Source organism: Pyrus communis, chromosome 2 (genome assembly GCF_041283825.1).
Source record: "Pyrus communis isolate YQ-2024b chromosome 2, ASM4128382v1, whole genome shotgun sequence".
Taxonomy (NCBI): Eukaryota; Viridiplantae; Streptophyta; class Magnoliopsida; order Rosales; family Rosaceae; genus Pyrus; species Pyrus communis.
The window spans coordinates 19,089,405-19,103,726 of NC_142566.1; the positions used below are offsets into that span (position 1 = coordinate 19,089,405).

The window sequence follows — 14,322 nt, forward strand, 5'->3', positions numbered from 1 at the left end:
AAGCTTCGAGCTCGTATTAACTCCTTGTTAGCTTCTGTTGGAGCAAAAAGCAGGTAGTGTGGTCCAGCCTGTACGTATGGACGTACCACATGGCGTGCGCCGGGAGGTTTGTTAGGATTAGTGATTAAATATTTGATTAGTTTAGTTAATTAGGATTTTGTGGTGCCGTTTATTTAGGGGGTTGAGATAGAAATGAGTGCGAAGTTTCTCGACTTTCGCTTGCAAAAGGCATAAGGATGAAATGGACGTTTTGAAATAGAGGAAAAGGAAAAGGATCCGGCGAGGAAAACCGGATCCTTTCCCCAAGGATTTTGGACATCGTATAATTATGATTATTCATCGTATATTGTGCTATCAAAAATTATTTTAAAATTTAAAATTAAATATAAATAATATTTAATAAAAATTGATCGCACGATGTACGATCAATGGGCATGATTACACGATGCATGGAATTCTTTTCTTAAGGATTCTAGAAATCTCCTGATCATGATCTTTCATCGTACATGGTGTGATCAGAAATTATTTCAAAATTTAAAATTTAAAATTAAATATAAACAGTACCTAACGAAACCTAATCACACGATGTACAATAAACGGTCACGATCACGAGATCTCTAGATCCCCAGAATTGATGCTCTTCCTGAAATAGAAACGCCCTCCAAAGTCAAAACTGCGTCGTTTCTGGCTGCCTTTCTTCTTGGACAAGATACCTTTTTGTATTGGTCAAATATTCACTCCCCATTTGTGAACTATAGTTTGGTTTTTTTTAATTTTATTTTATTTTCCTCTCAAAAGAAAAGAGTAAGCAAATACGCACTGAATTTTATTTAATGTTTTCAAGGAAAACGGAATTTCAACCAAAGTGTACAAGAAAAATACGATACATGATAGTTTAGGAAATTAAAAAGTGAAGTGTTATTGGTACTCTAAAAATCTCATTTTACACTCCTTATAAGTGTATTTTTCTCAAAGTTCTAAAAAACGCTAGGAGCTAGTCGGGCTGTAGGCTGGGGCCTAGCGCCTAGGCAGCTAAACGGATTTAAGTAAATCTATTGTATTTCGTGTAAATAAGTGTCTATTTATACTTAAAATATATATAATTTCAACATAAACTAGAAAATAGAATGATATATATATTATGAAGTATTGAAACATAATGAAAACATGGGGAGCAAACATATAATGTGTATTTATTTTAAGTGTACAATAAGTCTCTTACAATTTATTGAAAACAATAAAATGCAAAATGAAAGTTATTTATTTTCTATCTAAGTGAGTTGCAACCTAGGCAGGTGTCTAGTCGGGTCTAGGCAGGCTAGGCAGGTGCCTAGGCGGTCTAGGCGGGCGCTTTAGCAGGTCTAGACACCTTTTCTTAATTTTCAAGCGCATAGGCACTAATCGGGGCGGTAGCCAGCCGCCTAGCGCCTAAGCGGTGCTAGACGGAGATTTTTAGAACAGTGATTTTTCTTTCCTAATATAGAAAGTTTGGAGTGTAGAATGAGATTTTTGGAGTGCTAATAACAATTCCCATTAAAAATAGTCCATGTGTTTTGCATTTTTTAATAAACAATAGCGTTAGTAGGTTAAACTCTTAAATGTTAAGAGGGACGAAACCAATAGAGATTGAACCCGCAGTAGAGTGTATATGCAATATTTCTTTTCGTCAATGCAGTAAAGCATCATCTACAGGTGTTGTGCATGTTTACAATAGAAAACGTTTTTACCAAAACTTTTATTAATTTTGTACAAGTTAATGCTTTTTTGGTTAAAAAAAAAAAAATTAGTATTTTATATATAGAAAAAATGGGACAAATAGTGATTGTCAATTTGAATCATTAGTACAGTACATAAAGAAAATTAATGAAAATGACTTGAAAACTTTGAGTTTTAATGATAAGGACAAAATAAATGGTAAAGTGAATAGTACCAGGATTGACTTTTTAGTATAAAAATGTGGTTTTTCGTTAAAATGAATAGTATCAAAAGCTTTTCGTTAAAGTTCTCATCTAAATATGTAATTCTAATTAACGATTATCTATCAACTAACCCCTTAATGCTTCTCGGATTAAAGGTTATCCTCTGATGTGTCTGAAGATACTACACAACATATTTATCTATGAGAGATTCGAATTAGTACCTTTTTAGAAATCTAACAATGGGGTAAAACATCATCTACATGTGTTGTGCATGTTTACAATCGAACGGTTTTATAATAATTTTTATTATTTTATAAGTTAATATTTTTCTTGTAAAAACTTTTGGTATTTCATTAATCAAATAACGAGAAACATCCTCAACCTGAAATACAACTAATTTAAAAGGCTAGTTGGTGTATTAATCTGCTCTTTTCATGTCATGTCATGTTGTTAGAAGAAGTAAAAGTTCTGGCATTTATGACAACTTACATAAAATGTAGTCTCGTAAGGACATTGTAGACTTCCTACAAAAAGAAATGTTAAGGAGACTTTTAAAGTGTGACTCTCAACGAACTTTTTGTCACCTTACAGTTTAACGTCAATTACCATGCTAATATTATAAAACATGGCTTAATTGGATTTTAGTGTCTGTGGTAATAGGGTAGTCAGAAAATAGTCCTCGTAAAAAATTAGGATTTAAGTTCCTGTAGTGAAGTCTGTTAGGATTTAGACCCGAAATTGAAAAATTTGTCAAGTCTCCGTTAATTGTTAGCACATGAAACTCACATGTGAGGTTAAAAATATAAAATTAGTCTCACGTGCTAACAATTAACAAAGAGTTCTGTTTTAGCCTCATATTTATGGGCACTTCGATGCTAATAATTAACGGAAAGTTGACGAAATTTTTAATTTTGGGCCTAAATCTTAACAGACTTCATCACAAGAGCTTAAATCCTTTTTTTTTTTAAAAAAAAATCATGTGGTCGCTTCCGATTATCCTATCACCACATGGACTGATAACCTAATTAGACCCATAAAATATTGTGCCAAAAACATTAAGTGACATAGAGTCTATGAAGAATCCCACTTTCGAGTGACTCTCTTTACCATTTCTCAACTAAAAATTGTGGTAGGTATCTAATAACAACGAATATAACAAAGTAATTTAGGTTGACAAATTATTGTTAGGATTCAAATGTTTGACTAGCTGCACAAACTTAGGTATATGGATTGTTCATCACCAACTCCCTGGTTTACTAATGAGGGAAAAATTGAATTGGAATAGGATGGTCATATTTCATTGTCTTTTTGGTTTCAAATTTGTAACACCTTTGTTTGTAAATGGTATAACAAGCTAGGGTGCATGCGTGATAGTCCTAAATTTTATTTTATTTTATTTTTTTATGTTAGTCCTAATTTTTATTAGATGATGCATGAATTTACAAAATGACTTTATAAATTGATCCTAAATGTGCTCCTAATTACCAGTTTACCAAGAAATGTGTGATCACTTACTATTAAATTTAATATCAAGAGCGACAATGAATAAAATGTGCTTTTAGTGTTTTGATCTCAAACCATGATGTCAAATTTAAGTGTGGGTTTTCCAATTCACATGAAATCGGCAACAATGTTATATATGATCACTTTCAATGAATGATGAAATAATCTACTCTAAATTTATATAAATTATAGGGAGAGAGATTCGAACACAGAATTTTGAGTGCAAGAACGAGTGCTTTTAATCAACTGAACTACAAATCATTTGTCAAATTTAATATTCATAATAAAATAAACTTGTAAAACCCATAGGGGCAATTACTCCCCACTTACAATGTCAAACTTAAGTCCAAAATCTAACATCATTCATTATCCATCATCTTGTTGCGCACCAAACACCATGGTCTCATGATTCAGCCACCCACTTAGAACATTGTATATAACATCATCCAAACATTTGATGCATCTTATCAGTTCAACCTTTGTCCAAATTTACATAAATTTGGTTACCACGATCCGCTTCTTTTGTTGATGCACGAAGCTTTGACCAATGAATAATGGATGAGGTTGACTTCAATGTATTCAGCAGGTGCACATGGAGATGCAAGGTAGGGAAAAAAAAAAAAAAAAAAAAAAAAGTAATGCTACGCAGATCAAAATTTTAAGGATAAATTGTATAGAACTACCTTAACTATTAGTCATTAATAGTTTCATATCTCGTCTTTAAAAAGTTTCAATGTCATACCTTATCTTCGAATTTGCTGCAATGTCATACATTCCGTCAGTTGTCTGTTAATTCTTTTGTTAAATGATGACATTACATGAGGCGGGGCTCAATTTATATTAAAAAATTAAAAAATTATTAAAAATATTAATTATTAAAATAAAAAAATAAAAAAAACAAAAACAAAACCCAGATCCCATCACCCCCACCCACCCCCAACCCCCGAAACCCCATCCCCTTCATCATCTTCATCTTCCCGTCCACCCCCTTCCCCCACAAAAACCTTCCTTCCAAACCCAGAACCCCACCCCTACCTCCCCTGCAACCCCCCATTTCTCCCTCCTGAGCCTTCCACCCACCTCCCCCTCCTCCACTCTCTTCACCTTCCCTCCCATTCAAAATCTAACAAAAAAAAAAAAAAAAAAATTCAGAAACAAATTTAAACCCAGATTGTCCACATCGTCGCACCCCACCCAACCCTTCCTTCCCCAGACCACCTTATCCTTCCCGTCGAAGTCAAACCACCTTAACTGGTTTTTTTTTTTTTTTTTTGTTAGATTTTGAATGGGAGGGAAGGTGAAAAGAGTGGAGGAGAATGAGGTGGTTGGGAGGCTCGAGAGGGAGAAATGGGGGGTTGCGGGGGTGGTGGGGGTGGGGTTCTGGGTTTGGAAGGAAGGTTTTTAGGGGCGGTGGATGGGAAGATGAAGATGATGAAAGGGATGGGGTTTTTGGGGTTGGGGGGTGGGGGTGATGGGATCTGGGTTTCAGTTTTTTTTTTTTAATTTTTAATTTTTAATTTTTAATTTTTTTATTAATTTTTTAATATAAAGTGGGTCTCACCTCATGCCACGTCTACATTTAACAGAGGAATTGATAGACAACTGACGGAATGTATGACATTGCAACAAATTTGAAGATAAGGTATGATATTGAAACTTTTTAAAGACGAGGTATAAAACTGTTAATGACCTAATAGTTGAGGTAGTTCTATGTAATTTACCCAAATTTTAAACTAAATTGTGTAAATTAAATGATGTGGTTGTTGATGATTGAATTATTAATCAAGTGTCGATTAATATGCTTATTTTATATTGACGACACGTCATTTGATTTACAAATTTGATTTAAAATTTTAATTTCTCTATCTTTACCGATATAGTACCGGCCGAAGAACCTCCGCCGCTTAGCAAACAGTGATTAAGATGTCATGTAGACATTAACAGTATTCAGAGTAGTGAATGGTAATTGCATAAAAGAAGGTAAGAGTGACTGCCCTTCTATAAAATTATGGTTGGAGATTTTTTAGACTTGGGCAAGAGATTCATGAGGTTTGTTGTGCCGTTGACACTTGCCTGGTTGTCATCGGTTTTCAGGTTAGAGAAAGATCTCCCATTAGTTATACCTATAATATTTAATAGATGTAGGCCTGACAATTTCTTACACAACTTGTTAATCTGACACGAAACGATACGAAAATAATAGGTTTCAAGTCAATTGTTAACGTATCGGGTCATTATCAGATAACTCGTTAACGTGTCTAGTCGTTATCGGATCATCCATTAAGAACCAAATGAAATATTGTTTGCCAAATCTAGACAATATTCATGACGATTTCTTACATAACCTGCTAACCGGACACGAAAGAACATGACCCCTTAACGAATCAGGCCATTATTGGGTCACCTGTTAAGAACTCGTTAAGATAACATAATTGACACAATACGAACCTTTAAGATAACGGACGTGACATAAAAACGGCACAAGCATAACAAATACGATCTATTTACCAAGCCTAAATATAGATGGTTGTCATGTGTTGTGACTCCCACAGTCTCACTTGTGTGGGGTTGATCTATGTGTTTTTGACCGGAGTGCTTCAATTGATCCATGAGATATGGTGTTTTAGCATGTTTCCAATGCATAGTACTTTAGCAGGTAGCAATTATTCAATAGTTTTAGAGTCGATCACATACAATAATAACATCTTTTATTTGTTGATCGAATTGACATTGCAACAGGACAAGTCAAACACAGAACTTCGAACGAGACTAAAAACTCTCGTATATTCACCCCACCACCTCCCTTTCTCAAATTTTCCTTATTTCTCCAGCAATAAGGGCATCTAAATGTGTAGAAATATGAGTAGGATTTTACGAGTCACTTGTGCAACCTCAACGCCTCTCATTGGATTGGCACCAAATGAAGGGGGGATGGCTAGCTCATGCATGCATTGACTTCCACAATGGCATATACATACAGCATACAATGTACCATGTTTTAGGCTGCCGATAATAATATCGATTTTGCTGGTTTAAGTTTAAGCATGTGGATGTGGTGGTGGGCGGTGCCGCACTCGTTGAACGAAAATAAATAAAATAAGGAAAAATAAATAAAATATAAAAAAATAAAAATAAAAAAACCTGAGAACATGATGCATGAAAAGTATTTTACGGTTGACCATAAGAATGTATCATCATTCATATAATCAAAGATACTGGCATTATAAGATAAAATTATAAAATAGTTCCATCAGTTTGTGGTCAAGTCAGAAAGGCATCTTAGAGGTATGCAGAAGTCAAAAAGATTGATATCTCAGTGGAAAGTGAAAGAGAAAACAGAAAAAAAAAAGATGGGTGTATGAGAAGTTAAACTAACAGGATCCTCTTTGAATTATTTTGATGAGGATCTTGTAGATTTGTGAATTGTGTTTGTTAATGTATATTGTGGGAACAATTTTTCTCAAGTATTATTTATCTTTATTTTTAAATAAAAATATTTAAAATGATTTATAACCGTACAATATACGATGAACAGACACGAATCATGGATCTTTCGAATCCTCACAAAGAGGATCGGGACACGAAGTTAAAAAGAGTATGAAAATCACTTTACTTGATTAATCGAATTAAGGCTCTGTTTGGTTTTTTATTTTTTTACCAAAAACTATTTCACTTTAAAGTTAAGCTATAAAAAAAATGGTAAAATAAAATATCCTACTCATTTTTTAAGCAATGGCTTTTCAACAGTGACCTTTAAAAGTAGCATGTAGGTTGCTTGTGAAAATTGTTTTATAAAAAGTTGAGTTGAGTTTTTAATGAATATTTTTAATTTATGTAATATGCTATTCATATTTGATTTTAAATAAAAGTATTTAAAATAATTTATGATCGCATGATATATGATAAACGTACATAATTTGAGAATCACAAAATCCTCACAAAGAGGATCTCAAACCTCTCTAGTGGATAAAATTCAAAGAGTTGTCCACGTTTGGATAACTTCCTGAGTATTTTGTAATTACATACATGATGAACAACCCCCACGCAACCCATGACGCGCATGCTTACGAAATTATATGAGAAAACATAGAAAAAGTGAATAACATATATCATTGCTATTGAATCATTTTCTATCAATCTTTTTACAAGGTCAATTTGCTCTATGATGATGCTTTTATATTCGGATGCTCTTTTGCTTTCATTTGTTTAGCAAGATTATGTTTACGGTCAAAATCATGGTGCTTTTGGAATCTATTTGTTGAGAATATAAATCTCACGGTTGAAAGTTATAGTTTTGCATAAGACTTTTTAACAAAAATAGCCCTTGAGACTTGCATAATTTTTCACTTTGGTCCTTAAGATTTGAAATCAATAGAAGTAACATCTGAGTTTGTTCACCATCAATCATTTTGATCATTCCATGAAAAAGTTCCATTAAATAAGGCTAAAATGACCAAAATACCCTCACTTTTTATCAAATCATGTGGCCCATTGTTTATTAAATTGAGGGTATTTTTGTCATTTTGGTCCTTATTCAATATAATTTTTCATTGAAGGACCAAAATGATTGATGGTGGACAAACTCAAGGATCACTTTTATTGATTTCAAATCTCATGGACCAAAATGATGAGTTATGTAAATTTCAAGAACCATGTTGTTTATAGTTGACATATGTAGAATATTGCTTGTACAACATATCCTTTGTTTATAGTTGAGCATATCCTTTCTATTGCCAATTAACATCTTTTGTTTATAGTTGACATATGTAGAATATCACCTCGTGTTTAATTTTTGTTTAAATATCAAATTTTATGATAGGGAAAAACAAATTTGCACACCTTAGGACTCGTTTGATAACGACTTGGTTTTTTATTTTTAGGTTCACTGACATTTTTTTTTTTTTAACAAACGACTTAAGACTCGTTTGATAACAACTTGGTTTTTTATTTTTAGGTTCATTGACATTTTTTTTTTTAACAAACGATATTATCTACACTAAAGGGGAGAGGGGTGGACTTAGCCTCACAATGGATTAGCAATAATACGGTTCAAATTCGCATTTGATGAGAATTGAACCTAAAACCCTTTCGCTTACAAGTAAAAAAAAATACCACTGAATTGTAGTACCAGCAACCTATAATCATATGTTTGCAGATTCCGAAGGTTTGATAGTAACTTCAGGTCCACTGCCCATTCTAAGTTGTACCCAGCAACCTTTTACACGGGTCCTCAATATTTCGATGGACATGGAGGTTTGCATGACTGTTCTAAACGATCGGTCAGAAAACGTTGTAAATGATCTACTTGACAACCACCTTGCACCAACTTCACAATTCCATAAACCCAGCAATAAATGACAGAAAACCAAAAGCCGAAAGCAAATCATAATCAGAGCTACAGCCTACAGCCGCTTCCATTCTAATAAACATAAGCATCCTAAGGAATTTTTCATCTCAGAACAACTCCATTCCAATTAGAGAATCAATTTTCTATGGCACTCCAAAGTATTCAATACTCCGGATCTTTCAACCGTTAAATTTTTGGTACTCCATAGATTATATGAAGTGCAATCTCAGAGTCATATCTTATGCTTGGACTTCCTCCAATCCAAGAAAGGTGGTGCTGGGTCGCTGGGTCAGCATTGTCCAACTTGTGTTTTTTAGGGTTGCATGTGGTACGTCCGGTGAAGGATTCTACAACTTGCATCTGCTTGTGATTTGTGAAAGTGGGCAACTTAAATGAAGATGCAAGCAATGTGCAACATAGCCAAGAATCATATCGATCAATACAACATATTGTTATCGTTAGATTGTAAGAACATATGGCCGGCACTTATTGCAATAATTCAGCATCAGCTAAATGAAATTAGTACTGAAAAGTGCTAGGTACTTCCAGCATTCAATTGATCACTATAAACTGCGAGAGCACCCCAAACATGAACTAACCAGATTTTTCATCCCCACCGAAAGCTGACTCCAGATAATCTGTTTGGTTGAGATGACTAACATCACCTGAGGATTTCACGGTCCATTTGCCGTCATCGTACAAGTGAAATATGTGGATCGATGCATTGCCTACTTTGCCTACGGACTTGCCATTTGCGTAACCCTTCTTGAGAAGTGTTCTGATGACCCCCCCATGAGTGACTGCAACTACTCGCTCTCCTGCAATTGAAACAAACCAGGATATAAGCATTCAAGTTGTAATTTGTGATCTAAAATTGGCAATTGTTATTGCAGCTTAGTTAGATTTGAGAGGCAAAAAGGGTCTTGATTGCATTAGAATAGTTTATACAAAAATAGTATCAACAGTCGAACTCAAAATAGCGATTCCATTCTATGACCTGAGTTACATTCAACAAGGAACTTATTAGTTTTGCTCATGGACTCATGTGACCTTAAAATGAAAAGCATATTGGAACATTCTGTTCACGAACTAACTAAACTTGATTAAAGATTTTACAGCTTCCATATCAGTAAAGATACAAATGACACCTTCCCCCGTGATACCATACCCTTGTGTTTACTGCCAATTCGCTGCAATGAAGACGTGCAGCGTTGATGAAGTTGATCACGACTTTCTCCACCACCCTGCATGTGTAGAATAGTCATAGTGGAATAAACATAAATTTGTACTGTGATGTCCAAAGAAAATTAATGTCCCTGAGAAGAATGATTTAGGGTACCCATTATCATAATTACTTATTGGTAGATTTTCCACTCTTTCAACCATGATATAACATGCCATGTGACGCTACCCATTACTACAAAAAAACAGCAGAGTCCATAGATAACGGTCATCAACTAGACATCTATTGAATGATTAGGCAAGAAAGAACAATACTAATAAAACAATCTTAGATGTTAGGAGTCCTCTCTCTCCAAGCCAAACCAGAGACTGGAACATCAACCTCTGTTGGATGCAAAGACAGGTAGTACCAAGATTTCAGAAAGACAGTCCAAATCTAGACCTCCAGCTGCAATAGACTAGTTGTAGTGGGCAGGAGGTACCCTGTTTATACCTACATAGGATGAGCTAGGCTACAAGCCAAGCTGACAATTATAAAGCCTAATAGAGCCAAATTAAGGCACACAGACCAATTCCGTAAAATTTCTCATTGGAGTACTATTTTACTTACAGAATTCAAAGAAGTACCAACTGTTAACGTACAAGAAGATTGCTTACCGGGATCTCTTGAAATGTCTCACGAGATACAAAGGCCTGGTGAGCCTGAGGTTTAAGCTTGGCAAGTTCATGGTATACAAGTCCTTGAAGATCACCTAAATGCCTTTCGCGTAAATCAGGATCTGTTTCAACCTGAAATTTAACCCAACAGTCTTTACATGTGATATAACGAATAAAAACACTCTCTTGACCAAATTATGCATTTGGCTTCATATTAAAAAATTGATTTATCCAATTCCAATTTTCGGTGACATGTATTTAGATGAGGTGATTACCAAGATTTTGACTCCACAATTTTACTTTATTTATTGCCAAACCACAGTAAATTTATATCATGAAGCTTCCAATTTCATATCTGTCTGTTTTTCTAGTTAGAGCATCAAGAAAACACTTGGCCCTCTATATTACATTATTTGTTACTGCAATCAAACCCGCTACTTTATGGAATCTGCTTTAGTAGATGCAACAGGGAGGTACAAAAAGACTACCTACCTTTAGCCCACCACACCTGGCTGCAATTATCTGTGCAGTCTCATAAGCTCGACTCAGATCAGAAGAATATACAAGGGAGATTTTGGGATCCTTTGATAATCTATTACCCACCTTGAGGGTGTAAACGAAAACTTTGTCAAAGATTAACAAGCAAAGCATAAGTTTAAAACCGTCATATGTATTCCTAAAATAGAGTGTACATATATAGTTTGTAACTTACTGCTGCTGCTTGCTGCCTCCCAGCATCATTTAATTCAACATCCAAATGCCCCTGCACAACATGAATTTAATTTATAGATAAGAAGAGTAAATTGCACTACTGATCCAGGAAATTTACTCATGTCTCACTGTGCTCGTCCAGTTCAGTTCACATTAGCCCTGAATTCGTTTAATGTCATCAAATTCTTGGCATAATTTTTGTTATCTTTCCCATTAGAAATGAAAACATACTAGGCACCTGGCCTTGTTTATGGGGTATTTCTTTTGTCCACAGGAACCACGAGAAAAAAAAAATAATGAGGTTCTTAGGATGGCCGGCCACTCTTTCTATAGGATTTCTTTTAGCTACAATAGCAACCCAAGCTTGGAAGCTGCCATGGAAACCAATGCCAAACTTGGCATTGCACCAATCGATACACACTTGATTTTGTTTCTCTTACTTAAAATGAAAATGAGAAATGTAGTGTGTTCCACAGGCAGCCGTCTAAAGCACCTCATTCTCTTTTCTCGTGCGGTTCCTTTGCAGTGACAGAAGTGCCTCTAAGAACGGGCGGTGCGTGTGATGCATAGCCTTTTTTTACAGGAAGGATAACGGATGTCATGCCAAGGGATGCTTTAAACCATTTAACTGAAGTTCAGGGTGGTAAAGTGACCCATTTCGAAATTTAGGAGAACTAAACACAAATACGGGTCAAAGTTCAGGGGAAAATGTTCATTAACCGCCAATGCCAATGATAAAGCCACGTACTAGCGGAAAATGTCCGTTGGGATAATAAACAACATTATAATCCCATAATAATTTCTGATAGAATATCTACACACTGCGTCACCTGTAGTCTTGCATACCATTTTTATCTCTTAATGACTATTTGCTTAATAAGTTCAATATTGTCGCAGATTCGCAAAGTAAACAAGCTGCGGAATTTAGAATTTAGAATTATGAACATCACATTTTAGATTGTGCTATGAGCCTACGAGCTAACCTAAATCATGCACCTCTACTCATCAAACAACTAACAAAACGACGCAGTTCAAGAGAAAAAGAGAACCTGGATTCTATGCTCAGCGTTCCAGGCCGTTTCGCCATGACGAACTACGATGATCTCCGCGTAATCCGAAGTCACACAGCTGCATCAAATCCACAAGATTAAAAATAAATAAAACTGAATCCAAAGCTATCACCTTTCAATTTATTACTTTTCCAGCAATCAAAGACTTGATATACAAACCCTAATTGACCAAGTATACGATTGGAAGGAAACGGAGGATAGAGGTGCAAGGAGAAAGAGAGGGAGATCGGACCTGGAATCGGCCTCCGCCATGGATGAATCGGGAACTGCCGCCGCCGCCGCCGTACCGAGTCAACGCTGAGCTGCGAGCTCCGTGAGGCGCAAGGGGGTTGTGTGAGACGCATTGCATTGAATGTTAATTTACAGGATCCAAGTCGACGAAGAATCTAATTCCCGGGGGAAGAAAACACGGAGTCTAATTCGTTGTTGCCCGCCAACCGAAATTTATAGTTGGGCTAAGCCCAAAATGGAAACAATACATATGAACAGTAACGGTCTTTTATTGGGCTAAACTATGTTATTTTAGGAAAATGACTTTAATAATCATTTCGGTTTTAATTTTCAATTTTTGTTTGCACTTTTCAAAGAAATGAGAAAGTAAAAATGAAAATTGTTATCAAACGAGACATCAGTTTTGTCCATAGGTTTTGAAAAAAATGGCACATGAGTGATAATATATGACTTGACAATATATAACAATTTTTAGGAATTAGTTTTCGTATGTTGTCATTTCATATATAAACGTATATTTATTTTTAAGAATTGTTATTGGCTCTCCAAAAATAATTTTTCACTCATCCATTATTTATTTATTTTCCATCCGTAAGGGGTGGATTATGACATTTTTGGAAGGACAATACTTCCCTCATCCCAATTAGAGAAACAATTTCAGCTACATGATAGTGTCCTAATTGATGTTGTAATATATAAAACGCGGGATTAATACTAGGCTCATCCTGTACACTGTATCGAGATTTTTTGGCCGTTTAGAAATCCAATGACTAAGACCTAATGGCCACAAATTTTTGTGTACAGGATACTCCATAGCATAGTAAAATGTTCAAACATACTGCATTTGTTATATGGTAAATTATCTTATGCTTGAACTTCTTCCAATCCAAGAACCATTATCTTATGGATAAACCCTTCAAGAACTTTTGTTAAGGTTGTGGGAGAGAAACTAATAAAAATTGACTTAGAGGAAAATTATTTAATTAAACAAAATTCTTTGTTTTATTATAATAAAATGGTTAGGGCAAATGACTTTGGTTTTGATTTTTTGTTCTCATATTGGCTTTTTTTATTAGCACCATACATAATGTTAGATACATCTTATGTTAAAATTTTAATATTAAATGACTTACATACTCTAATATGAAATGACAATTTCAACTTCATAAGGTTAAAAAAATAAAAATACAAATCTAAATACACCCCAAATTTATCTTCTTAAGTATCTCCCAAGATTATTTATCTTCTTCAACTCTCAAAACCACTCTCACCCTTCAATGTAAAACAAAACTCTAACAAATAAAACTACTATGATTAGTTCAACTTCATTTTCTTTGTTGTTTAATTTTTCACCCATAATCCTTTTTGCTTTCTTGGACCATGTAAAGTGAATAGAAATCGGTCCAACCTTCACTTAATGACACTCTCCCTCGTATTGAACCATGCAAATTCTGCATTGTGAAGGTCTCGATAATGTACTTCCTCACTTAATGACACTCCTCCTCATGTGGACAATATCTTCTCAACTAACTCTTTATTGATATATAGCAAAAATAGTCGATTAGCTCTTTCAATATGAACATAAAACGTGCAAATAGGATCAAACAATTGTTGGCATCACATTGTCCAAGTATTAAGTGATGTAGGACTTTAGTATTTAGCAAGATTATGAAAAACGTTAGGCGCTATTTGAGCGGTGAGC

General features: G+C 34.8%; 1 protein-coding gene across 1 annotated transcript; it reads right to left on the reverse strand.

Moving 5' to 3' along the window:
- Window positions 1–9,186: 9,186 nt before the first annotated feature.
- Window positions 9,187–12,841, reverse strand: LOC137747583 (phosphoglycerate mutase-like protein 4). The gene is made up of 7 exons (XM_068487715.2): window positions 12,622–12,841; window positions 12,369–12,447; window positions 11,321–11,371; window positions 11,101–11,211; window positions 10,609–10,740; window positions 9,938–10,013; window positions 9,187–9,587 (listed from the first exon to the last, which is right to left on the reverse strand). Exons 1-7 carry the CDS (start codon window positions 12,639–12,641, stop codon window positions 9,364–9,366), a joined length of 693 nt encoding a protein of 230 aa, XP_068343816.2. The 5' UTR covers window positions 12,642–12,841; the 3' UTR covers window positions 9,187–9,363.
- Between the last annotated feature and the right edge of the window lie 1,481 nt (window positions 12,842–14,322).